The 26817-nt window shown below is 51.3% G+C and overlaps 1 protein-coding gene across 1 annotated transcript; it reads left to right on the forward strand.

The window, feature by feature from the left end:
- The first annotated feature begins 4846 nt into the window (after positions 1-4846).
- On the forward strand, positions 4847-18429 carry DET1 (DET1 partner of COP1 E3 ubiquitin ligase). Its single transcript, XM_050903648.1, has 5 exons — positions 4847-4909; positions 5710-6818; positions 9843-10033; positions 11697-11888; positions 15640-18429. Exons 2-5 carry the CDS (start codon positions 5736-5738, stop codon positions 15827-15829), a joined length of 1656 nt encoding a protein of 551 aa, XP_050759605.1. The 5' UTR covers positions 4847-4909; positions 5710-5735; the 3' UTR covers positions 15830-18429.
- The last annotated feature ends 8388 nt before the right edge of the window (positions 18430-26817 follow it).

The raw sequence follows: 26817 nt of genomic DNA on the forward strand, positions 1-26817 counted from the left end.
CCACCGTGGTCATCCATGACGTCATCAGGAGGGAGGGAAGGGGAGGAGGAGGAGGAGGGGGGAGAAACGCGATCCCCCTCCACAGCAAAAGTCCCCGAGCGCCCATGGCAACAGATTGCAAATGTCACTGCGCATCAGCCGGGAGGAGGCTGCCGGGCTGCCCCCCCCCCCCCCCCCCCACGGGTGACACGGGGAGGACAGGGCTGTCACGCCACGGGTGGCACAAGGGACACAGGGCTGTCACCCCCGTGGATGGCATGGGGGAGACAGGGCTGTCACCCTGTGATGAGTGTACGGCAGGGTATGGGACTGTCACCCCATGGGTGGCACGGGGGGGGACAGGGCTGTCATCCTGTGGTGGGTGCATGGGAGGGGACAGGGCTGTCACCCCACGCAGGGAGCTGGCTGTGGGCTAAGCAGGTGGGCAGGTCCAGCTCTCATCACGGGATGTGGAGCAGCCGGGTGCCCCCCCAGCCCGGACGCCCTGCTGCAGGGGTGGGTGCTGCTGTCCCCCTACCCAGGAGGGTGCTGGTCCCCCTGTTACCCAGCGGTGGCACCCAGCCCCAGCCGTCCCCGTGGGCACCCTGGGAGGACCAGGCACCCCAGTGAGCCCCCAGCTCCTGCCCCTAGGGTCCTGCCTGCGCTCTGCCCCTGCAATGGGGTGTTTTGCAAAGGCCAGGAGAGTTTTGGAAGGTGTTTAAAGCAGATCTTGCCTTCAAGCAGAGACAAGACAACCCCGGGAACAAGAAAAGGGGGGCCCAGTCCCACACCTACAGACCCCAGACCTGCACACCACATCCCGATGGTGGTGATCCCATTAACAGCCTCTAAAAATCACCCAGTTCCACTTCAAACAGAGCCTCTGGCACCAGTCAAAACCAGAGCAAGGGACGCTTTGACGGAAAGAGAGGTTTCCTTAGTGCTGCAAAGGTCCATGGGTGTTGCAGCCTGCAAACTTGGTTTTGACAGAGCCCGATCCCAGTGAGACCTGCCCAGCGTGGGGAGAGAGGCCGCAGCTCCCACCGGGTTTCAGTGGGGCTGGGGAGCCATGAGTCCCGGCCACGGTGGACAGGACCTTTTCATCCCCCTTATAAAACCATGTGTGTATGTGTACGTGGATTCCCATGCAAGGGGAGCCCAAAACTCTGCAAACATGAATGAAGTCACCCTCCAGGCTTGGGGAAGAACTAAATATTAAATTACATCCTTCTCTTCTTGGAAAAATAAGAGACATCCAAGGTCTCCCTCTGCTCCCTTTGCTCTTTTCTCATCCCAACAAGAGTTTCCCCAGCTGAAGTTTGCCGCTACCATCGCTAGGATGCTTCACCCTAAAAAAACCCCGTGGAGGCAGCCGGTTCCCACAGAGTGGCTGCACTCAGCCCTGCACATGCCGGAGCTCGGGGGGACCGAAGCATTGCTCAGGGCTGAAGCATTCCTCCCCACACCGGGCTCTTGTGCAAACTTCACCCTCTTTTTTTTATATTAAAAAAAAATGGGTTTATTTTTTTTTCTCCGCCTTCAGCACAACGGGGAAGTCGACAGTGACTGAGCTCAGCGGCCATGGGAGGGAGATGGCGATGCTCAGGACCTGGAGGGTATTCTTCCTCTGCAAGCATCCCTACGAGGAGACGGTCCAGCTTTTCCCCACAGTGATTTCATGCTGGCGATTGTATCTGGCTGGTGGAGCAGCCAGGATGGGAGCAGCCCACCCCTGCGATCTCACCAGTGCTGTTCTCCTTACACACCCTCTCTAATCCCAGGAAAGCAGCCGCGGGATCCAGAGCCGGGAGGCTCTTGGTAAACAGCCAAAGCAAGAACAACAGAAGGGTCCTTGCTTCAGGAACAGGAGAAATCATCCAAACCAGCCTAAATGGGCTGCAATTTATTATTTTCTTTTTTAACCCACCTGCTGGCTTTGGAGAAACAGGCTGGAGATGGATGTGGCACTGGCAGGGTGGTGGTGGGGTTGGTGATACCGTTCCGGCGCTGAGGCTCACTGCGAAGGCACGGAGCATCCCGCTCCTCGGCACACTGCTAAAGCCTAGATAAGGAACTGTCCCCCCTGGGGAGGAATCACTTGTTTCTGTAGGAAGGGACACGCTCGAGGCCGTTTGGGGTGGGACAGGGGGATTTGCATAGGGGAGCAGCCGGAGCGTGGAGCCGAGAGCTGGACAAGGGATGAATTGGGTGAGGGATACCCCGACCACCCCAGCTGCCCGGCTGCGGGCTCTGACCTGGGGACAGCAGGGATTGTCTTCCAAACACCGCTTCTTCCACCAAAACCAGCCCAATGAGACCCTAAGCCATGGCTTAGGCTTGAGGAGCCCAGCAACCCTCTGGACCAGCCCCCAATAACCTCTGTACCTATTCCCAGTAACCCCCATACCAGCCCCCAGCAACCCCCATGCCAGCCTGTATACCAGCCCCCAGTAACCCCCGTACCAGTGCTGTGGGCTCTGGGCTGGGGCTTGCCATCTCCCCCGGGCCTGGGGACATGCGGAGGGGCACCCCGCCTTCCTGCTGTCCCCCAGCAGACAAGGATAGGGACAGCCACATGTCCCCCAGTGCTGGACCCCCAAGGGGCGGCATGAAATGCTGTGGGAAGTGCGAAATTGCAGCTGGTGAAACATCCCAGGAGCCCTGAGCCTTCAGCATCCACCTGGGGGGGATGTCCAGCCCTGCAACCCCCCACCTCCCGCCTCCCCCCAGGCCCAAATAAGCGGGGACTAACTTTGCTCCCAGCCTTGTGCCCGTGATGAGATTTATTGCACGTGATGCAAATCCCTGCCGATAGATGAAACCGCTCCAGCAAGCGTCCCCCGACCCCCTCCCCAGCACTGGGGGGGCTGCGGCTGTGGGAAGATTGCGGTGATGAAGTTATTAGCTCCGGAAGCACTAATCGCTGCTGTATTAATGGCTCTTTTGTCCGGCGAGCTGTCTTTCGGTGTATGTGTGCTGGGCGGTTGTTTTTCTGCCAGCTGCTGTGTGGTTGGATGCTCTTTGGTATTTAGTTTGATCCTATTAAGGTGGATCTCAATTAATTAGGCAGGAGGCAGAGAGACAAAGAGAGATGCCAGGGCCATTCATTTTAGTCTTGTCATCACGCCTTCTGCAACTGGGAGGCAGTGGGGAGAGCGGGAAGGAACACAGGATATGGCTACTGGGCATGAAACTGCTGGGAGATGGGAATGGGGCAGGCAGGTGGGGTGGCAGTGGAGTCCCCCTGAGGGTCCCCCGGTCCCCCAGGGTCCCCTGCCCGCTGCACGGGAGTGCCAGGCAGGCTGCCTTCCCCCATCCCCGCAGGAAGGCAGTTGAAGCCACCCAGGTCCTATCCCCTGGGGTGGTGGGGTCCCGCTCCGCCCCGCTGCTGATGGCACCCTAAAGCATCCCCCAAAACACAGGGAGGATCCCTCAGAATTTCAATGGCGAGAGCTTTGGCGCAGCAGGAGCACCTGCCCTCCATCTCGGTGCGACGCCGGCTGGGTACCGCTGCCGCATCCCTGTGGGACCACTCACCCCACGGGAACGGGGTGCGCCCCAGCGGGCTCTCCAGCACCCCGGTTTGAGCATCCCGTCCCGTGCCCCCCGCTCCCGGCTCCCACGCCAGCCGGTGGAGTGGCTCCAAGCGCCAGTGCAGCGGCTCGACCTCGGCAAGAAGCCGGCAAATGGAACTCAAGGGCCCCCCTGACATTCCTCCTTCCTTCCCTTTGAAGGACAAGTGCCCCTCGGAGCTGCCCTCGCCGCCTTGGCCGCTAATGCACGGGGCGGGAGGGGGTTGCCGCTAAAAGCCTGGGCGAGCAAAAAGCTTTCAAGCCCCTTGGAAAGCCTAAAGGGGTGCCTGGTGGTGACCCCAATGTCTGCTGCCAGTACCGGGGTTGAAGTGTCGGGGTGCACCCCGATACACTGGCTGGCAACAGATGTGATGTCCCCTGGGGTGTCCCCATGAGGGGACTCGGGGTGCAGGGGGTGCCTGGGGATGGAGGGGTCTGGGATGCTCAAGGCATGGGGGGGTTCAGGGGGTGTTGGGGTTCGGGGATGGGGGTACAGGATGGTGCAGGGAGCTTGGGGTTGGTTGGATGGGTGTGCAAGGGGTGCTGGGATGGGGTGGCCGAGGTGCAGGATGGGTGCAGGGAGTGCTGGGATAGGGTCCAGGATGGGTGAAGGCGGTGAAAGGGTTCAGGGTGTGCCCGGGGTGCAGGGAGAAGGGGGAAGGATGGGTGCAGGGGGTGCTGGGATAGGGTGCAGGGGGTGTCTGGGGTGCAAGATGGGTGCTGGGGTGCAGGGTGGGTCCAGGATGGGTGTAGAACGGGTGCAGCATGGGTGCAGTTTCAGGGGGTGCCGGATGGGTGCAGGCAGTGCGGGGTTTCAGGGGGTGCATGATGGGTGCAGGGTTGCAGGGAGTGCTGGACGGGTGCAGGATGAGTGCAGGATGGGTTCAGGGTTTCAGGGGGTGCGGGGGGTGCCCGGAGTGCAGGGATGGGGGTGCAGGATGGGTGCTGGGGTGCAGGGTGGGTGCAGGATGGGTGTAGAATGGGTGCTGCATGGGTGCAGAGTTTCAGAGGGTGCCGGATGGGTGCAGGGAATGCAGAGTTTCAGGGGGTGCAGGATGGGTGCAGGGTTGCAGGGGTGCCGGATGGGTGCAGGATGGGTGCAGGGTTTCGAGGGGTGCGGGAGGTGCCCGGGCGCGCCCTGCAGCGCTCCCCCCCCCCGCCAGGGGGCGCGGGCTTCTGCGTCTGCTGACAGTCTGGCCCGGCTCGGACCGCCTCGCTGGCCCAGCGGCCGGAAGCGGAAGTCGAGGGGGTGATACCCTCCGCCGCCGCCGTCGCGGCGCGTCGTCGTGCGGTGGCGGAAAGATGGCGGCGGCCATAGAGTGAGCGGCGGCGGCGGGACCCAGCGCCGGGCCCGAGCGGTGAGCGCAGCCGCGGCCTCCTCCCGCTCGGCGCACGGCCTCCTCGGGCGGCCCCCCCGGGTTCTTGCCCGGCTAGGAGGCCACCGCGGCCCCTGGTTCCCCTGTGTCCCCTCACCCTCCGGGCCGCCGGGAGAGCAGCTGGGGGAGCCGCTCCCGTCGGCAGCTGGCGGGCCCGCAGCTTTCCCTAGGCTTCCTCTGGAGCTCGGTGTCCCCCCACAACCCCCGGGTGCCCGGGGCTCCCTGCGGCCCCCCTCGACAGGCAGGCCTGTAGGCCTCCCGGTGACCCCTCATGTGCCGTCCCCCCCCCCCCCCCCCCCCCGCAGCTCTCTCCATCCTTTCCCCCTTCCTGTCAGCAGGCAGGTCTATGGATTATCCCTGGCTCCCTTCACTTTCTCTCCAGTGCCTGGGGGCTACCTCCATTCCCTTGGTGTCCACCTGTGCCTGCCCCCCTTCCTGGCTCCCTCCATCCCCTCCTGGTGCCCACCATGTCTCCCTTATCAGCAGACAGGCCTGCAGATCTCATCACCTCCTGGTGCACTGGGGTTCTCTCTGGGTTCTGCTGTTTTCCCTGGTACTTCCCACTGAGGTCTCCTCCCGGTCTCTCCACCTCTCTCCCCAGTGTTCTCCTGTGTCATCTCCCCCCTTTCCAAAGGTAGTCTGCACTTTTCAGCTGCCCCCCGCTCCCCGGGTGCTATGGGGCTTTCCCTTACCCCATCCCTGCAAGCAGGTCCTTCAGTGCTCTGAATTCTCCCCTCATCTCTGTGTGGTCCCAGGGCACGTATGTGCTTTCTCCTCGGCAGGGTGAAGATGAAGTAGAGCTCTGACCATGGACCATGACGCCCCCACGATCAGGCCTCGCCGCATCCAGAACCAGAATGTCATCCACCGCCTGGAGCGCCGCCGGATCAGCTCGGGCAAAGCCGGCACCCACTGGCACCAAGTCCGCGTCTTCCACCAGAATGTCTTCCCCAACTTCACCGTGGTCAACGTGGAGAAGCCGCCCTGCTTCTTGCGCAAGTTCTCCCCCGATGGCCGCTACTTTATCGCCTTCTCCTCTGACCAGACCTCTCTGGAGATCTACGAGTATCAAGGCTGCCAGGCGGCGGAAGACCTCCTGCAAGGCTACGAGGGAGAGATCCTGGCCAACGGCAATGACCAAAGATCTGTCAACATCCGGGGGCGGCTCTTTGAACGCTTCTTTGTCCTGCTCCATATCACCAACGTGGCCTCCAACGGGGAGCACTTGAACCGCGAGTGCAGCTTGTTCACTGATGACTGTCGGTACGTGATCGTCGGCTCTGCCGCGTACCTGCCGGAGGAGCCTCACCCTCCCTTCTTTGAGGTTTACCGCAACAGTGAGTCAGTGACCCCTAATCCCCGGTCCCCCTTGGAGGATTATTCCTTGCATATCATAGACCTCCACACAGGGAGACTCTGTGACACACGGACTTTCAAATGTGACAAAGTCATCCTGTCTCACAACCAGGGGTTGTACCTCTATAAGAACATCTTGGCCATTCTCTCTGTGCAGCAACAGACTATTCATGTCTTTCAAGTAACACCCGAGGGTACCTTCATCGACGTACGGACTATCGGCCGCTTCTGCTACGAGGACGATCTCCTGACTCTGTCTGCGGTGTATCCCGAGGTGCAGCGGGACACTCAGACGGGGATGGCTAACCCCTACAAAGAGCCCTTCATAAACTCTTTGAAGCACAGGCTGCTGGTGTACCTGTGGAGAAGGGCCGAGCAGGATGGAAGCGCTATAGCAAAAAGAAGGTTCTTCCAGTACTTTGATCAGTTGAGGCAGCTCCGCATGTGGAAGATGCAGCTTTTGGATGAGAACCATCTATTTATCAAATACACTAGTGAAGACGTGGTCACGCTGAGGGTGACGGATCCTTCCCAGGTACTGCCTGCCTCCTCAGGCTGCTCGCTGCTTTCGGGCAAGTGCTCAAGCAGGTACAATGCTGTGAGCTGTGTTTCTTAGCTGAGCCTGTGAATGTTGTTTAGGATCCCTGGTACTCCGTTCTTGTGTGAACATCTGACGCCTCTGATATTGAATAACTTTTGTATCTTTTGCTCTCATAATTTCATCGCTTCCTTCTCAACTGAAAATGAGAGGAAAGATCTGACGTGGTTATCAAGTCCCCTTTCTCCAGGGATTGTTCCCCATGCTCATAGATGCTGTACAACCCTCTTCCCCTCCCAAATCCCCAAATGATTTTTTTTTTTTTTTAGCTGATATTTCATATAGTACACTTACATTGTAGAGGTAGTCTCTCCCTTTTCTCATGTGTCTTCAAGTGTGTTTTTTAAATGTAATAGTCTTCATTTTTCCCCAGTAGAATTACCTCTTCTGTTCTGCCTACGTACTTACTCTTTCAAGCTTCAGTGAGAGATGGTATTTATGATCTCTCCAAATTGGAGTAGCAGCTCTTAGATCTAGCTAATGTGCCAATTGCTTCTCCTTTCAGTTTAGTACTAAAGAAGTCGAATTAGAGCAAATGTAGCTCAGTCGGTGCTGGGTCCCTCCAGACGTTGCACCATCCCACAGGCTGATCATCTCTTTTCACTACTGTTAGAGTGATGGTCAGGTTTTGGGCTCTGTGAAACTGAGAAGGATGTTTTTTTAACCTGTTCTATTCCTTTAATCTGCTTGGGTTTTATTCTGTTGAAAGTATTTAGCAAGAATTTGTAATAACTCTCCAGCGCTGCATGTAGGTCTGATTGTTCCCTAGATGTTTGTTTTTCTTTCATACCCTTCTCTTCCTCCCTATCTTTGCCAGATCCAGGACTTAGATCCTAGAAGAAATAGACAGTAGTTCTTTGTGTGTTGCCTTAGTCTAATTCTTTCTGGAAGATGACTCTGGTTTGTTTTATTTTTCTCTTATGTGGTGTTTGTTTGGGGTAGTTGCTTTGGGAGGGAGTAGGTAAGGCTTAATCTAATCGATTTTAACTGTTCGTGTAAAACTGAGCGGCTGTCTCAAAAATATTAAAGCTTTGTGGAAATGACCTGCGGCATTCTGCTCGTTGCTGGTATCTGGACCGGTGCTCCTGACCCTGATGTAAATGTTTGTGGTAGGCTTGGCTCTGCTCTCTGCTGTGGTTACCAAGGCTTTTGTGCCTGGTTTGCTGCAGTGTGCTCTTGACTCCCTTCACCCGAGGGTTACTTTAACATGCAAGTTGTGGTTTGTTTGCGGTGTTCCTCAGGCAGTGTGTTTTATCCTGGAGGAAAAGGATCTCATTTTTCAGTTCTTTCAGGAGATAATTCCAGATGTGGAGCAGTCTCCGCAGACCTGCCTGAATGTAGGCTTTGTGTTAGGGCTTCCTGAAGAGAACTTGGCTCACAAAATACCTAAAGCTCTGATTTTTCCTACGTCTATCGGAGAGGAACATGAGGTTTCATCCAATTTCAGGCTCCTCTCTTCTCTCTGGCTTCTCTGCAAAGAAGGTTGAGGAAGTCGCTGGTCATGCTTGTGGGTTGTTTGTATATTGTCAGGGTCTGCACTGAATCCTTCAAGATTTTTAATCGCGTGCTACGTATATGTAGCTTGGGGTTCGTTGTTGTTCTAGGCTTGTGTTCATAGACTCGACAGCTTTGCTGCGTGATTTCTGTGACGCTCGACTTCTGCCACCCATGCTGTGATGATGTTTTGCCTGTGTTACAGGTGCTGCTAAAAAGCAGCGAGGGTAGTTTCTCTGGTCACGGGCATCCTGTAGATGTGTCTATGTGTTAACCTGGCAAAGGAACTTTTTTTATTTAAGGTTGGAGGATACTCCCTGCAATCTTCAATGATGTAAATAGCTTTTCCTTCTGCTGTCTCCTCTTATTTTCTCTCTGCTCCAACCCTGTATTTCAGAAGGGCTTCCCTTTCCTTAGGCAGTAGTCTAGTGAGTAACCTCATCTAGCGCGCTTCATTTTGACATGTGGGGGCTGGATTGTATTATCACAATTTATTTTGGGGCTGTAAAACAAACAAACCTTGTGATATTTGCAGGTGGGTGGGGTGGGCAGAGTGCCTGCCGTCATCCCTGAGCATTGTTTGGGAGCGGGAGGTGAAGCATTTAGAAATTGCCTTTACTGACAGAAGATTTAACCAGATACGTGCACATACCACGGGAATTAGTTATCTTTGAAGTAGGGGCAGGTTCTTACTTCAGGGTTCCAGGGTGTTAGCACTCCTGTCTCTAACGAAAGCTACCTTTGATGACCAAGGGTTAAATCTGCCCTTTCCCAATGGGATGGGAATGTCGTCTCCCTTTGATGTAGCCGTGCTGACACAATGTCACCTTTTTCCTGGTTTCTTGCTCGTTCATGCCATGAAACACTGCCATTGCCAATCCACAGTGTGGTACCTGGGCCTTCTTGCACGAGAATGTCAGCATTAAAAAGAAGTCATTAACGTCTTTCAGATTTTCATTTCTGTGCCAGCAGGGTACCTGAAGGGCACAACTTTTGTGGGCAGTGGTGTAGTGCACAGTACGGTAAAAAGGCTCATGTCTGTGTGATGGAAATATTAAGAAGGGGAAGAAAATAATGTCTCTATGCAAAGGAAAAAATAATTTGTGGCCAGCTAGCACTGGATTTAAAACCATTTTGTCAGCAGGAATGAAAATTAAATTTGGCACTTTAGAAAGCGTTTTGGATTTGGTGGAGGGCAGAGAGGAAGAGAAAACAGAAATATTGACATCCAGTTCGAGTTGAAAAATTGGAAGTCCATTAAGTTTTCTTCATAAATAATCACAGTTAAGAGGTGGATAATTTGGTACCTGTTGAGGCATTTGAATAGCACAGTGGATTAGTGTGAGGATGTGGGATTCTCCTGCGCTGCAGAGAAATTTGGATAGGGTCTGCAGTGTCATGTAGGGAGAGGGAAGGGACAGCTTCCCCACCTGTGCGCTCCTGGGTAACCTCTGCCTCTCTCCCCAGCCTTCATTCTTCGTCGTGTACAACATGGTGACCACAGAGGTTATTGCCGTATTCGAGAATACGTCCGATGAGCTGCTGGAGCTGTTTGAGAACTTCTGTGACCTCTTCAGGAATGCCACCCTGCACAGTGAGGCGGTCCAGTTCCCCTGCTCAGCTTCCAGCAACAACTTTGCCAGGCAGATCCAGCGCCGGTGAGCCATTCGGAGCATGCTTTATACCGTATAGACACACGCTCACACCCGTCAGCTGAAGGCTAGTATCAAATAACGGTGGCAACCCTGAGAAAACCAGTTCCTTTAGTCGCTGGGTGATGCAAGGGTCTGGCTTGTATGTGGTTCATCTTGCAGCTTCATGCATCTGATTTTATATTCCACAGCATCTGTCTTGTTACAGGAAGGAACAAAGCAGTGGCAATCCAGTGCTTAGAAGAAGGAAAAGGAATTTTGAGGGAAAGGTGTTTCCGGCTCTCCTTGAGCAGTAACTCTTCTGGAGGTTATTAAAGTGTTACTGCCCGGTAGCTTAGGTCCCTGAAGATAAGATTTGTCAAGATGCTAACATCATCTAATTGGACATATTTTGCCAAGTGGCATTCTCTGAATTTAGTATGTATCAAACTGTATTCTGTAGCATTTTCTTCAACATCAGTCACAAGCTTGTGGTTCTTGTCAAACTGCTAGGGGAAAGGAAACTCATCTGCCTAGACCTATTGTGAAAACTGAGCAAAATATCAAAATAACCGGGGTTTCTAGAATGTGCTTTAACAGTCAAATGTGGTTTTAATGAGGCAGAGTGTGTTATTTCTCTTGGAATATATTTTTATGTGACTCAGGGTGTTTTGTTCTTCCAGTGGCTTGTTTCACATCATCCAAAGTACTTGGCAATCACTTATGGGCATGAAGCTTCTGTTGATTTTAGGTTGACGTCACATAAGTAAGAGGAAGTTGACTGTGTCTGTAACTTTCTAGAGCTGCCTGTCAGGAAATCCATAATGCTTAGTGGGAGAGAGAATGAGAGAGCTCACCGCAGACACCCGAAGAACAACTCCTGCCTTGTGTTAAAGTAGAGCGGAGAATCTTTTCATCCCCTTGGCTACAAGGGCCTGTAACAGGAGTGTTTAACTTCCATAGAAAAGTATAATAGAGCATAATCCACAGCGAGCTGGCTTTTGGCTGAGTGTTTCTGGTCAAATGGTCAACCCTCCTTGATGTATGACATCCATGCAGCTGATCTGACTGTTCTTGCACATGGAAAGCTCAAATTTTACTTGGAAAGAGAAATCCAGCCTGTGTTAATCTCTCCATGAGGAAGAACTTTCAGCTCACTGTAGTTTCTGAAAAGCTTTAGGCTTATCATCAAGGTTCTTCCTCATCTAAAGTTTCTCCCTTATGCTTTTAAAACAGCAGCTAGAGAGAGGGGGATTCTCAAGTAAACATTAAGGGCTCAACTGTTACTCTGAAACCCTGTGGCTTTTGCTTATGCTGTTTCCAGGCTTCATGGTAAAACTTGGATTGACTGATAAGCTGCTAATCCATCTCTCCCTTTTTCTGCTCCTGTTCATTTCCTGTACTGCAGAGCAGCTGGGGCCAGACCTTGTAGGTAGGCACAGTCTTGTCCTTCTGTCAGTTTGGACTTTCAGAGCAGAAACAGTAATGATGAGGGAGGATAAAAAGGTCACCAGAACTGGTTGATGCTTGAATAGTGATTATATGATGATACATCTTTGGAAATGAGCTGTTTTAGTTCTTACACTGCTGCTGTTTTTCTTTCCCTATCAGTTTTCCTGCTTAGTTTATTTAAGCTGTGCTGTTCACCTGTGGCCTTTGTGAGTAAAACCTGTTTCTTGTTTTCCTACAGGTTCAAAGACACTATCGTGAATGCCAAGTACGGAGGGCACACCGAGGCCGTGCGGAGGCTGCTGGGCCAGCTCCCGATCAGCGCCCAGTCGTACAGTGGCAGCCCATACCTCGACCTCTCCCTTTTTAGCTATGATGACAAGTGGGTGTCAGTCATGGAGCGACCCAAGACCTGCGGTGATCACCCTATAAGGTATGGAACAGGCCAAGAGGCTGTATGTGAGGAGAGCAGTGTGAGAGTAATTCTAAATCACCTGTGCCATGTGGCATCAAATGTGCAGAAAAGGCAGTAGCCTTTCACCAGAGAGTTTATTTCAGCAGTCCCACAAAGCTTGGCCTCTCTTCTTGCAATAACTGTGTTATCTTGTATGTGTGGGAGGACTTTTCAGGTCTTCTTGCTGAGCTGCCCTGGGGAAGGTTTGGGTAGTGAAGCCTGAGCCTTTTCCGTATGAATGCTCTTGTTCCTCCTCCTCTTCTTGCAGTCCTGCTGTTGTGTTTGGGCTGCAGAGTGATATGGTTCTGGATGCCTGCTTTCCTGTGCTGGCAGGATCCCTTTTGAGCACGTGGATTTAGCTGGCAAGGATGATCTGGTTTGTCCTGTGAATAAAATAACAGCTGGGTTAGGTGTTATTCAGAATGCTTGTGGTATTGATTTAGCTATTTTCAGACTTTCCTTGTTTACAGTTCTCACCGTGGGAGGTGTACCCCTCTTCATACCCCCCTTCTTTCTGTGATCTGTAGGAAATTTGTTTCTGTACTAGGAGTTTTAGCCAGGTGTAAGGGCCATTCTGTGCTGCTTCTGTCTGAGCCTTCGATGGTGGCAGAAGGAATAAGTCCAAGCTTGGGAGTAAGGAGGTTTGCAACGCTTCTTGCAGAAACACCAGGACTATTTATTTCTTTTTGCTGGCTGCAGCCATGGCTGCAAGTAGTAGTGATTAAAAATCCAACATCTTCTGCCTGAAAGGCTCAAAGACGCTGAGTTCTCCAGGCAGAATAGTCTTTCCACTTAGCGTACTGCAAAAGCAAACCTATGCGCTGAAAACAAAGAGAGCCTTCAATGCCTAAGTGCTTTGTTTAGTGACTGTACACATGTTGGGGACTCAGGCAGCCTAGGGAGACCGTTCTGGCCAGTTTCCCAACTTTATTTTCATCAACGCATTCTCAAAAAGTGGCTTCATGTCTCCCCTGGCCCTGACTCAGGTGGCGGGGAACCTCTGATTATTCCTGCGCTCTCAATTCCCAAATTATGTATATTTAATTGATTTTTCTGCTTGTATGATTTGGTTTGATCTCCAGCTCCCATGTTATCTGCAGAGAAAAGCCTGCCCTTTCCCCCTTGTCATGCTTGACGTTGGGAAAACTTGCAGGGCGGCAGTTGTCTGCCAGCGCCAACCTGCGTATGGCTCCTGCAGACAAAAGGGAGCAAAACCGCAGTCATTTGCTGCGGTTACGTCTTTGTAGTAAACAAAGCAAAATGCCACCTTCCCTCCCTCCCCTGAGCAAACCGGCATTTCAGAGCCGGAGCTTTTAAAGCTCAAAGCTGTGCAGAGTCAATTAGGACCTGAATAGGGCCTTGGAGCAGTGGGGCTTATGGTTTTTGGAAAGTAAGCAGAAGATGAGGTGCTAACCTTAACCATTCAGTAGCTGAAATAGTGCTGCTGTGTTTCTCACATGCAAAACAAAGGGATTAATAAAATAATGCTGCTGCCTGTTGTGGTTAGAGGGCTTGGAAGTGAGGGGCCACAGGATTTGTAATGTAAGTCCTATAATTGGCTGGAATGCAAAACCCTTCAGCAGCTAAGGGTGTTAAAATCTGTGTGCAGTTTCCTGGCGCAATGTGCGAGATAGGAGGGCCTCCATACCTTTTACGCATTGGTTTCAGCGCCTCTGTGCACTGTGTCCTTTTAACCCTTAGTGCCTTTCTGCATCCCAGAAGGTTCAGCTCCCGACTCTGGCTACTTGAGAGACCAGTGGTTGGTTGCTCTCAGGTGGGAAGGACTTGGTTCCCCATCACCACAGTCTTTCAGTATCTTTTCAGGAGGCTTGAAAAGATATTCACTGGGTGAAATGATGGCACTTGTGAGGAAGAGGCTCTAACACAGCCTTACCTATAGTAGGGGGTCTCTAAAATCCATCTAGATGGCTAATAAAGAGCCGTTTAACCAAAAAAATTGGTCTGCAGATAAATCTTCCATTTTCATACAGTTTGAAAAGGCTGGTCTTGCTGTTTCTGTTGACATACAATTTTATATTGCAGTGCCTAATTTATCCCCAGAGTAAGAGCCCATGGAAATGGCCTCTGATTGCAGAGCACTTTTAAAAATACATTTAAAAATACCAAACTGAGCACATCTTTGAGATTACAGGGAGCTTCATCTTGAGTAGTAAATTATTGTGAATTGGGGAGAGAGAGGAGCAGATGGGGGACTGTGCTTTATTTAAAGAATGACCCTCTGCATACCTAGCCTTGTGTAGGCGGGAAAGGGCTTTTTGAAAAGCCAAATACCAAGATTGTGACTCTCTTGCTGGGTTCTTGTGTGCAATTTTCAGGCAGGGCTGGCTGGCGCTTCCATTCAGAGGAAGGAAGAGGAGAGTGGCCCTCCAGGAAGAACATGAGGTTCTTAATAGGCTGTGTTGTTAAAATGTGGAGTATGTCTGCTCCTGAAACAGCATTGCCTGTATCTGTCATCACCCATTCTTCCAGGCTGAGAGCTGAGTGCATCGTATTGCTGGCAGGGAGGAAATGTACTCTGAGATTAAAAGCATTCTCTGAGTTAAAACCAGAGGAAAATGCAAAATACCCACATGTACTAAGTGACAGTAGAAAAGGCAACAGCTGGGAGGCAAAATGGCCATTCTGTGCCCGAAACTGAAAGAGCAGAGAAAATGGTCTAATGAACTGAGACAACTGCAGGGTGAGGAGTTAGAGCCCAGCTGCTTTGTGAAGGTACCACATCCAGAAACCTCCACCACCACATCCCAGAAACCTCCACCAAAGTCTTGGGGAGGGTGGGGTCATTGCAGAGTCCCCTGTTCCCACAGCAGGACAGTGGTGTTACCTGGGCTCATGTTGGTTACACAGAGTATGCAGAGAAGGTTCAAGAAGCAAAGAGCTTCCTAGACTTGCCTGTCTCTTCAGCGCTGTTCGCCTCATCCCCTTTGCAATGTTCGCTTTGTGCTGAAGCTACGTTCCAGAGCTCGCCTGTTTGGAGACACAAATGAGCTTGACCCACAGGCAGGTTTGTGAGTGACAGCAGAAGGACACAAGGTTTTCCTTGACCTCTGCCCTTGCTGTGATTGTTGAATGCAATCTGCCAGGTACTTCCTGCTCAGCCTATCTTGTTAATGATTTTTTGATGGAAATGTAAAAGGAACTGCAAAGCCTTGCTTGAGCTGTACGGTACAACTTGGCACCCTTGAGCAGAACTGGATCCAGCTGTTCACCTACCTGGACTGAATGGGGATGTAGTGAGGCACAGGAGCAGCAGCGTAAAGCCTACCTGGCAGCACCGGGACAGGGAAGGGGTGGCCTTACACTCAGAGTGAAGGCCATTGCTAAGGGAATTGAGCTCAGTTCTGTACGGTATATCTGCCTTAGGGATCAAGGGGAGCAGCTTGCATTAAGAGAGGATGGAGAGCCAACACAGGTGCGGTCTGGACCAAACTTATTCCCTCTTGTGAAGTCAGCTACATCCGCCAAAATGACAGGCAGAGTTCTCTCACTGATGATACTAAAATGAAGTCAAGGTTTTCTAGACAGTGGAAAACTAGCTGCCCCAGGAGGGGCTTTCCTGTATAGCCAAGAGCCAGACACCCAGCTGAGGACCTCCTGCCCCTGAGGGAGTACCAGAGATTGAACAAGGCACTTGTCTCTGTGTGTGAAGAGCCCAGATGGCAAAGTCAATAGTCGGGAACAGCCATAATTGACTTTCTCTTCCTTTCAGATTTTACGCTCGTGATTCTGGCCTCCTGAAGTTTGAGATCCAGGCGGGACTCCTGGGGCGACCCATCAATCACACAGTGCGACGCCTGGTTGCGTTCACCTTCCACCCCTTCGAGCCCTTTGCCATCTCGGTGCAGCGCACTAACGCAGAGTACGTTGTTAACTTCCACATGAGGCACAGCTGCACGTAGTACGACACATAGCTGGGGCGGCTGCTTTCCTTCGGTCTGGGCCTCTGCCACAGATGCACCAAAGCCAGACACTTGCGCCTTCTAGGAAACCAAACCATCACTCATGTCAAGAAACCTGACCTGGGAGCTCCTACCAGCCGGCATCTCGCAGGGCCCTCAGCTGCAGAAAGCCGATCTGCTCAAGTTAGGCGTGTGAATGTTTCTTCTGACCCTATTTGTACTGTGGAGGTCCCACTGCATTAAGTGCTGCTGTTGTTCCCTATTTCTGTTGATGAACAAAGTGTAGCTGAGGTTCCTTTCTTGGTTTCCCAGAGGCATGTCTGTTTTCTCTCCTGTTGTAGGTCTTAGGACGGCAAAGATGGAGCTTTGCAACGCATTGTGGAGTGCTCCCTTCTGCACTGGTGCTCTGCCTTGTTGAGACAAACAGCCTGTTGCAGAGGGAATGGATGGGAGCCACGAGGAGGGCTTAGAAATACAGCTACCCGTGTTTGCATCTTCAGTATTACTAGGGAAATGAAATCCTGTTCTCATCCACACAATCTACTTGCATGATTTTAATATGCAAGAGGTCAGGAAAAAAAGGTGTGAGAAATCACTGCAATTGAGACACATGAGGTGTGTTCCTGACTCTTATGCAAATCACTTAATCTTTGTGCCTTAGTATCTGTAAAAGCTCCTAAGTGAAAGGTGGTGTGTTAATACCAGAAAGCCAGGGCAGCTGGTTGTGTCTCTAATGCACGAGGAGGTGGGCACAGAAGGAAGATGAGTGACTGGGAAGAGTGTGGGGAGCAACAGCAGCTCCTTGCTCACGTCGGAAGGACTTTTCTGCAGCATGGGGGTAAATCCTCACGGCCATCTGCAGGTTCTGCTGCTGAGGGGAAGGGAGACCCAGCTGCTGGCACCCTCCTGCATGTTCAAGTACGAGTGTGGAGAATGAGTAGCGTTTGGGTTTGCCCAGAAAGGAGGGAGGAGACCTGAATTAATGTGCATTGCTGCAGGTTTGCAGTTAGGAGATGAGCTTGTTGACTTAGGTTGCTTACCTATCTCTGTTTGATATGCCGTTCTCTGTGAGAACGTGACTTGCTGTTCCCAGGCTTCAAAGCACAGCTGGCTGGTGCGTCGATGCTGACTGGACCACTGCAGTGTTTATGCTGCTGATAAAATAAGCTCCTGGGTGTAATATTACCTGCCACCAAGGGATGATGAGGATGCTGGCCTGCCCTTCTTTCTTAAAAATGGAGTTTTTGGTTGTAGGCTGACATTTGGGTTGTTCTGCACACAGGCTAGTTTATGACTGTGTGCTGCCAGGCAATGCAACCATCCCAGCCTCGCAAGGTGCTCTGTCGGAAGCCGGAGCCTGCTGTTGTCCTGTTCCTATAAGAGGTACAGAGGGGGCATTAGAAAATTGGTGCTTATACACGGGAGACCCTCTACTTTAAAGGACCCTGTGGGTGTCTTGTTTGGACCAAAATGAGCTGTGGGTGATGTGTTGTGGCCACATGCCTGTGAAGAACAGTGTTGAAGTCATGCATTCATTTTGCATGGTAATACATAGGAGAATAACTGTGTGGGTTGTTGGTGCCTGCGTATAGCATGAATAGTGGACCTCGTAATGGAGGGTGCCCTGGGGTCCTTGAATCAGCCTTTACTCTGTCTCATGGTACTTCTTGCCTCTCCTGGCCTTGCTAAACATATTTCTAGGGTAAGACATTGTATTTCACTGCTCTTTTCCTGGTGTTTGCACTGTTGGTTTCTCAGGTCTGTCGAGAGCGATTTCAGGTCAGAAGACTGCTAATAGAGGAGGTGTCGGGCCGTGCATGCTTTAGCTCCAGGTTCCTCTCCATCTAATAACACTATTTGTCAAGGTTTTAGGTTTTTATCCTGTGATCTGTTCCTCAAACATTCAATTAAAGCTCCAAGTGGAGAATCATTTGCACATTGTAGATCATGGATTTACCTCCTTCTGCACAACGCTCACATTTGTTCACACTTCCAGTATGAGACTTTTTTTTTTTTTCTTTTCCAAAGCTCTCAGCAGCTCCATCCAAGACTGGGTTTACTCCTTGGTGTCACAGCCTTGGGAGGTCAGTGCTTTCTAAAATAGCTGTCAGATCTCCATTTAGACTTTTTTTGGGTGGCAAAAATATAAACCACTTCAGCATTTCTGCCGTCGGGGCTTTTGCCAAATTCAGGCTGTCCTGTGTGAAGCAGAGAGCATGGCACAGGTTGTTGGACTTGGGGCTGAGAGACCAGAGATCTGTTCTTAGCTCTGCTATTAAATTGTTCTGTGACTGGGGGCAAATCTCTTCCTGTTCCAGCTGGTGTTTCCTTCTCCATAAATGAGGCCAAAAACATATTTTCAGCTTTTGTAAAACACTGAGATTCGTGGATAAAAAGTGCTGGACAAATGCTAAGTATTTTCTTATTATGTTTGCAGACAAACTGATTGATCATTCTGGGTACTAATTGCCTTGGAGTAGCATAGCAGATCCTCTGGTCTTGGCTGCTGCATTTTATATCTACAACAGAGTTAATTTTATTACAGAAATGTATTGAAAGAAAAGTCTCTCATGCTTGAAATTTTGATTCTTTTATTTAAGAAACAAAAAAGTGTGTGTGTGGTGGGGAGGGTGGGAGGAAAGGGGAGATATTTTCTACCTGATATTTTTCCTAGGCTAGGATGAAGATTTGTTAGCAACACAAGACAAAAATGGAATAAACAGAATTTGCTTTAAGAGCCTGATTTATTGTCTTTGTCTTCCAAAAATCTTAATGGTGCAGATGGGAATCCCTTTGCTAAGAAGAGACGGCAGGAGTGTGCCTTGGACTACGCAGGCTTATTGCATGCAAGTTTGCTGCCTCTTCCTGGCACTTGGAGTACAAGTATGCTCAAGGATGTTCCTACCTGAGGCATTTCTGTAGTTACTGCAGATTTCTCAAATTCTTGTCTACATGAGCTAATGGTGGGGGAGGAATTCTTGGCCTTCAGTTACGTTTTCCCCTTTGTATATTATTACTAGCCCACCTTGTATTCGGAGACTCTTCCTTTATTCCATTTATTAGCATTTGTCTAACCTTGTGGCCGTTTTCTGCTGATGGTCCACGATCAAGAGATGAAAGCTGAGCACACCTTGCTTGGCAGAAGAGCCATCACCTGTCCACTGCTTTTGGGTTGGGCTAAGGCACTCGGATTTTCCAGTGTGCTGCTCCCAGCTGCGATGCAGCTTTGCAGAACATTGTGGCTGAGAACATGCAGACGGGACCTTCCCAAAGTCTGGGATCCCCTTGTAATCCACTGCTGCTCTGTAAAAACCTAGCAGCATCCCTGTTTGTGTTAGTTCCTCTAAGCATCCACATCCTGGGCATGAAAGCCACTTTCCTTTCATCCCTTCCTCCATTTTTGTGTGTGCAGTTCTCTGATGCTTTCCTTTAGAGACCTTGAGCATATCAGAAAGCTCTTGAGCCCGTGGCTTTTCAAATGGGCGCTAAGTGATGAGGAGATGCTTGACTTGGAAACCGTGTTTGACTGGCAGCAGAATCCCATCTTTAGCTACTTCTTGTGCTGCCTTTGCTTTTAAAAAAAAAAAAAGGTAGTAAAAGCAGGACACTTGCAGTATTTCTTATATAAACTGCATTAGACAGCGAGCCACAGAAATCCTGTTAGAATCAAATCTATGTATCCAGTAATGGTGTGTCCCTACTAAAGACTCCTTTCAATTAACCTTCCAGCACTGAGTGGCTGGCCCTGATTTAGCTCCCTGATGTTCTCGGTGTACTTATAGGACCTTCCTTTTGCTCAGGTACTGGCATCTATTATGCTTTACTTGGTCCTTTTGACCCAGCTAGAAGAATCAGATTTCTGATGCTTTAAGAAGTCTCTTTGTCTTTCTTGTTTGTGTCCTCTGTCTTGCCGCTTTTTTGCCAGCTTTTCCTGCAGGATCTCTCAAGGCTGTGGGCAGAGAGATGGTAAAGGCTGGATGGCAATGGGACATGTGGCCCTCCGACAGCTTTCAGCCTTCTGTGAACCTTTATCGGATAGGCGGACGCTGCAGAGCAAGTAGATGGTCCTGTGGGCAAGCAATGGGGCAGGATTTTGTGGATCTGCTTTTGCCTTGCTTTCTGCATTTCAGCGTCCAGGTTGTTGATGTGCATGAATCCTTGTTCTTCCCTGTCTTGTTATATGGTTCTAAAAGCTTTTCTGGCCAAATACTCCCCAGGAGGAGGGAATGGTGAAAGGGCTTTTATTTTTTTTCTTTTTTCCTTGCTCCAGGGCTGCGAGGGACGTGGGCTGAGCTGTGCAAAGTCAGTCATTGTAGCAGTTAACAGCCTGGCACTACCTGCCCACCAGGCTGACTGCTCATCAGGCAGCAGCGTCCCCTGCTAGAGCCATTTGGTGGCTAAGGTCTGGTTTGCCTTTGTTTCTCTCGGGGAAGAGCTGTACTTATTGCGTAAGGAAATGAGTTCTCAGAAAAAATAATGTGGGGAAAACCCTGAATTGCACATTCTTTTCCTGATGTTTTGACATAAAAATACCGCACCGGTTTTAGACTAGCAATCTGGAAACCAGTAAGTCGTGGGCGACTACCGTGGTCCTGCATGCGAGGAGAACTGGAAAGGGGCACAGTGCCCCTAGTCCCAGCTGCTTAGGGCTGTGCTGCAGCATCTGGGTAACATGTTGGTCCTCGCTTGGTTAACAAGGAGGGGAGGACATTGTATGAGCCCACAGGCTTTGCTGCATTTGTGCAGAGGTAATTTTTTACCATGTCTCTTGTTTCTTTCCTCCCAGAAGTCAAATCCTTTCCTAGGACACCTTCTAGCTGTTGCAGTTTGCTAGCAGGGTGGTTGCTGTCTGTTCTCGGTTTTGTGAGGATGCCAAGCGCACCTGAAAATTTGAGGACAGTTTTAGAGGAGCGTGGCAGGGAGGTACTCGGTGGGTGCCCAGGGCCCTTGGCAGGCCAGAGGGAGGAGGACCACAGGGAGAGGTGCCTCCCAGGGGAGCTTTGCTAGAGGAGGAGCAGCATGACATTTGGCCACTGTGGAAGAAAATCCTATAGAAACTGCAACAAAGCAATGGAAAGTCGTGGGTAACACTACAAAGCCCCCAGCATTTTCTGCATTCTGCTTTGTCCAGGTATGAACTGGAGCCTTTGGAGGAGTTTATTTTCTGTGAGTGACAGAACTAGTTTGAATTCAGCCTTTTTAAAGCCAGGAACACGTTACTTCTACTCTCCATGGCTGTCCTCTTTCTTTCTCCCCAGTAGCTTTGCAACATGCCAAGCGTGGGCCAAAGCAGCCCTGGCTTTGCCTGGAGGACTCCCTGAGCCCCTACTCTTGGCAGTGCACCATCCCCCTCTGAAAGCTGCTCTTGCACAGATTCATCCTCTCATCTGCCAGTGTCCTTCCTCCATCCAGGCACGTTGTGACAGCCTCAGATAGGGAGGCAGAGCGGTACAAGAGGGTAGATTTAGATTAGATGTCAGGAAGAAATTCTTTACTGTGAGGGTGGTGAGACACTGGAAGAGGTTGCCCAGAGAAGTTGTGGATGCCCCATCCCTGGAAGTGTTCAAGGCCAGGTTGGATGGGGCTTTGAGCAACCTGGTCTAGTGGAAGGTGTCCCTGCCCATGGCAGGGGGTTGGAACTAGATGATCTTTAAGGTCCCTTCCAACCCGAACCGTTCTATGATTCTATGAGAGAGAATTGCGTGGCCCAGCACACTGTCTCCCTCCCAGTGCCTGATGAAATGGGCAGCAGCTTCTGGTTACCTTGGATGGGGCTGGTGAGGATGCGCTGATGGTGCTGACATCCAACCCCAGGCCTGAGCCCTGCCAGAGGACAGCCCAGCCCTGGGGGTGCTGGAGCCAGGGGATGCATGGGACCGGCTGCGCGAGGGGGCAAGGGGGGGAAGAGAGCCAGGCAGGTGGCAGGGAAGCCCTGCCAGAGCTAGCCAGCCGCTGTTCAACGTGATTTTAGGGTGTTAATAAGAGCAGCAGGCAGCGCCGCATCCCTCTGAGCGCCTGCTCGCTGCCGCTGAGCTGGTCATTTGACCTCGGTGCTCCTCAAAGGCGTAAAATGGAGCGATGCTGGATTAGATGTACCCGCTGCCCTTGGTGAGCACCGGGGAGATACGGTCCTCGCCCTCCCGCCTCCGGCCTGCTGGCGCCCAGCGCCGTCGCCACGGCAACGGGGAGAAACAGCCATCCGCATGGAAACGGCCTTGCTGCGCCCAGCAACCGACTGGGGGGGGAAACCGGCTCAAATGGTGAGTTTGGAGAGGTGAGGGCCGCCGGCACCCCTGAGGCAACCGGCGGGGAGCCCTGGCCCATGCCGCTGGGCTGAACCTGCATCCTGCGGGATACCACAGCATCGGCACCATCCCCACGGGTGGGACACCCCTCCTGAAACACCGGCGTCACCCCCATCGCAAAGCCAGCGTGCGCTTTCGTGTCTCCAGCCGTGAAGGATGGTTTTTCATTGCTGCTGCCCTATTTTTTTGGGGCTGGTCCTGAGGTCAGGGTAAGGTCCAGATTATCTGTGCTGATACCTGCAGCAGCGTCGGTAGGTCACTGGTTCAGCTCTGACCGGTGAGTCCTTAATGCTAGTAAAATCCCTCTTTGTAAGGGAGAAGGGGCAGCTGGCAGCCAAACAAGGTCTCCTGTAACATAGGGCAGACAAATGTCGTGTCGACAGTGTGTTTGTGCGGTGCAGCCCATCTGGCTTTGGGCAGCAAAGTCCGAGCTAATCTCTCCTCTCCCTGCCTCCTACCCCTTAAACCCCCAGACAATGGCTCTGCTCACGCCAGCTTCTTTCCCAGAGAGGGCTCAGATTTGAAGGAGATGTCGGTGCTGACCTGCTGGCTCTGATAAGGGCTGGGGAGAGCAGCTCTGCCGTGCGGCTGCTTGAGACCCATCAGGATTTGTCCCATTTTTACACTGGCCCTTTGGTGACAGCACTACCACTCTTGGCTGCAGGATCACTAGGAAGGGGATCTCCCCAGCCGGCTGCTCTGCTTCTCTTGCAGGGATTTCGGTAAACAGGGCTGGTTTTACAACCATGTCCAAGGGCAGATCGTTTCGGAGCATCTCCCAGCGCTGGAGCAGGCTGCTTCCCGGCTGTTGGCATTACAGAGAAGCCCAGAGGGCTGGCCTGTCTAAATTCATTTGCATTCCTTGGTCGGTTTGACCCTGGCAGCTCAGGAAATCGGTAATTTACTTCTGTGGATTCTGCAGGAGAAAAATGAAAGGCAGCATCCAGGTCTTGGCAAGGGGCTGCGTGAGAGCCATGGCTCGCAATTAGGAGAGCAAGTTGTTTGCCTGCAGGCTGGTGCATGCAGAGATGAGTCCTGTTTCACCACCTCATCTTGGGACCTGCTGAAGGGGCCGGGGGATGAAATATGTGTCTTTTTCCTGCCCAGGGCCCCAAGTTTTATTTGTTACCTGGAGTCCTGTATGCGGTGGGAAGCCTGGCCTGCACCTGCACGGAGGAGCAAGCAGAGGGAGAAAGGGCCAAAAGCTGGAGTCTCTAGTGATGTGGCTAGGAGGTATGGCGGACATCAATCCCAGCCACTGTGGCTTAGAGTTTGGCTTTGCAAAATGAATCGTTAAGTGGCAAGGCACAGAGGAGGGATTTCGGAGCCAGCTCAGAAGGGGAAGGAAGGTTTTGACGACTGTCATTGCTGCTTGGAGAGGCCTTGGAGCAGTTTCTAAATACAGCTTTGGGATGGTCTTTGTGCCTTCTTTAAAATGTTGAAGTGAAAGCCCCAAAGAGCTGGTTGTGCTGGCAGGGAGGGCTCCCGAGCAAGGCCACCCCGTGCTTCTGACGTGGAGGTCTGGCTGGGAGAACCGCAAAGGGGAGCGCATCTAGCCTGATTCTGGAGAGCACTTCCCTGCATCCTTCTCCTAATCTGTGCTGACTCTTAGACCACCAGCTGGGAGATTTTAGCCTTAGGAAAGCTTTTTGGGTTTTTTTTATGTTGTATTTTCTCTTCCTGCATTTTTCGCTCCATGTTCTCTCTCTTTCCTGACCCACCTTTTTGTTGCCCGCATCCTTGCTTAGCATTCAGCCCCTTGCACCCAACCCCTTCTCCCTTCTGCCTGCTTTCTTTGGCAAAGCAAGCTATGAAGCTGCGGCTGGGAGCAGCTATCCCGAGCAATGGCTATTAGGGCTCCATAGCTGCTGAGAGGTTTGGGTCCAGGTGCACAGCGTCCGATTCTCGGTAGATGTGGGCGTAGGAAGAGAGTTACAAACTCCAGAGAAACGAAAGGACCCTGCCAAGTGGCACTAGCACAGGGGAAGCTTGGAGAGCACAGCAGAGGAGGTGTGAGTGGTTTCAGAAAAAGGGAATAGCATCGAGGCTTGGCTCCCCTCTGCATCTCCCCAAGAGGACCCCGCAGCCCAGCTTCACCATCATCACGGGAACTTGAATGCTATTAGGCAGTTCATTAGTAAAACCTCTGAGCAGTTCCCACTGCCGTTGAGTACCCATTAATGCCTCTTGAGGGGAGAGGAGAGCATTGGAAAAGCACAAAAACAATCTGAGGGTCCTTGATCTCTTTTTGGTCTTGAGAGGTCATGGGCTGAGGTTGGAGGGGCGGCTGGGAAGGGAAGAGGGGCCAGGCAGGGATGCCAGGCATGAAAGCAGCACCGTGTTTATCTGCTGAAGTCTGAGTGCAAAAACATAACCTGACTTGAAGTGTTACTTGTCAAAGGCTCCCGAGGGGTGCTTTAGGGTTATAAACACCTACTCACCGACCTGCCCTGTGCACATCTCGAGCCAGGTATTCCCGCACCAGAGGGAAACCCAGCAAAACCTGCGCAGATGTCCCTAACAGCTGCAGCTGGGCTGCGGTAAACCACCCCTGCTGCTACAGTTTATTAGCACTGCAGGGTCTGTCCCCTTCTCCTTGCTTGCTTGTGTATACAGTCAGCTGTTAAAGGACACTGCCATCACTTAATGAATGGTTTAATTGAATCTCACAAAGGGATCGAAAGTGGCTGCCTGACTCTTGTCACTGAGATGCTCACATAAGAAATAGTAAACCACCAATTCAGCAGATAAAGTGGCAGCTTTAGGTAGAAAGTCCTTGTTGCTGGGGATAGGGAAATAATTCCTCTTTGCAGAATAATGTACTATTAGGGAGAAGACTGGGGGCTATTCTTCCAAGCCACCAGGTGCCATCCCTGTCCAAGGGAAGGGTAACCGAGTTAGACTAACTCCCCAAGGTGGTATGGCAGTCACTAAGGGGTAAACAGACCTGAGGCAGCATTTTATCTGTAAGTCAGAACACTGTTTTGTGTTTCACCCCCTATACAATGGAGAAAGGTCCATGTGGTATTTTAAAACGGAGGGCAAAACCCCAGAAAGGCCAGGGTTGAACCAGGATGAAGCTTTGCGGTCAGTAGCAGCTTCTGAGCTTGTTTCACAGAAAAAGGCTTCTTTGAGAGTAGGGAATCAAATGTTAGGAGGGAGTGGAGAGAAAAATGTCCCAAAGCAATGGGGAAACCCAAAGGGAGAGGATGTGACCCTAATGAGGGTGCTAATGCTGTGGCCATGCTACTGACAAGTAAAGTAACTGCTGCTCAGGAGGAACGTGAGCCAGTAGAAAACAGCATTCCACCCAGGCGCCAAAAAAAGCAATTAGAACTGGTAAACACCAGTGGCTGACTAAAACAAGGCCCTTAATTAATAGTTTCATCTGAAGGGTAAGGAAATCATTAAGTGCTATTGGTGTCTATTAATTCCCTGCACGACGAACAACAATAGCGAGTTTTAAGACTTCTTTCACCGTACAGCATGTGCAGGAAGGAGCGACTGAGCCCTTGCACAGGGTGGGAGAGCTTGCTTTCTGCATCTGTGCTCTCCCACTTCACTGATGACTGCCCCAGAGGCCCGGGATGTGCTGCACAATAAACAGTTCAGACTGAGCATTAAGTTAGGACATGGCTTTGAGGGTGCTCCATCAGGGCAGGAGAGAAGGTGGGTGGAAAACCTGACTTCAACAGAAAGCTGCACAACTGAAGCACCGTGCCGGAGAGCACAGGGAGGGTACGCAGAGCTGGGGGTATGAAAGACAAATATTGCATGATACTATACAGATCCAGCCACTGAACCATGGAGAATAGTGTCAGCCTCTTCTGTCCAGCTCAGAGAGTGCTATATAAATGTCAGTTGGAGGAAGAAGTAGGGGTAGCTACCAGAACTAGGCAGGGCAGACAGGGAGATAAAACTTCCCACTGTACAAGCAGTGGCGATGCATTGGTGGACTTCATATTATGTTTACAAATGCTCAGAAACCGAGAGTGTTAAGGAGTGGCCTTTACAAAGGGCACAGCCTTGATTCTAAGTCTGGATAAGACAAAGATTTATTCCCATTGCTTTCTGACTCTCGAGTCACCCACCTACTCTTCCCTGAATTTCGGAAAGACCGCAGATCTCTTCCCAATCTTATTTTTCAATTTGTTCTATCATCTTTATCTGATGTGGGCACTTCTGCATTGATGCAACGAGCAGCTTGTGGTGGAGAACAGTAGTGTTTGGTTTTCTTTGTGTGTTAGGCAGTACATCGCTGACAACCCTGCCAGCGTGGACTGGTGCTCCTCCTTTCTCAGGGCTGGTCACTGTGCTCGGCACAGAAACCAGTCCAGCCTTGCTGTTAACGCACATCAGTGTTCACACATGCTTTCCCCAGCTAGCTGCCCAAGTACTTGGAGAGTTAATCTTTGCAGTTTATAGCTGACCTGGTATCTTCTCGTTAAAAAGAAGAATATGAAGTCACTAGAAGCTCAGCCATATTTCTGGAGCTAGGGGGAAGCTCTTCTAGCGTGTCAAACATCTATGGAAGAACCGCTCTTCCTTGCTGTCAAATCTGTGACAGCTCAAGGAACTTCCCTTTAAGATAACCTACCCTCTATTCAAATTCAGACAGTTGAGTAAGGTAGGAGATTCATCTGAATCTTGTTTTCTTCTCTGCTGTCAAATGCAACTCAACAG

Source organism: Gymnogyps californianus, chromosome 11 (genome assembly GCF_018139145.2).
Source record: "Gymnogyps californianus isolate 813 chromosome 11, ASM1813914v2, whole genome shotgun sequence".
In the NCBI taxonomy this organism is placed as follows: Eukaryota; Metazoa; Chordata; class Aves; order Accipitriformes; family Cathartidae; genus Gymnogyps; species Gymnogyps californianus.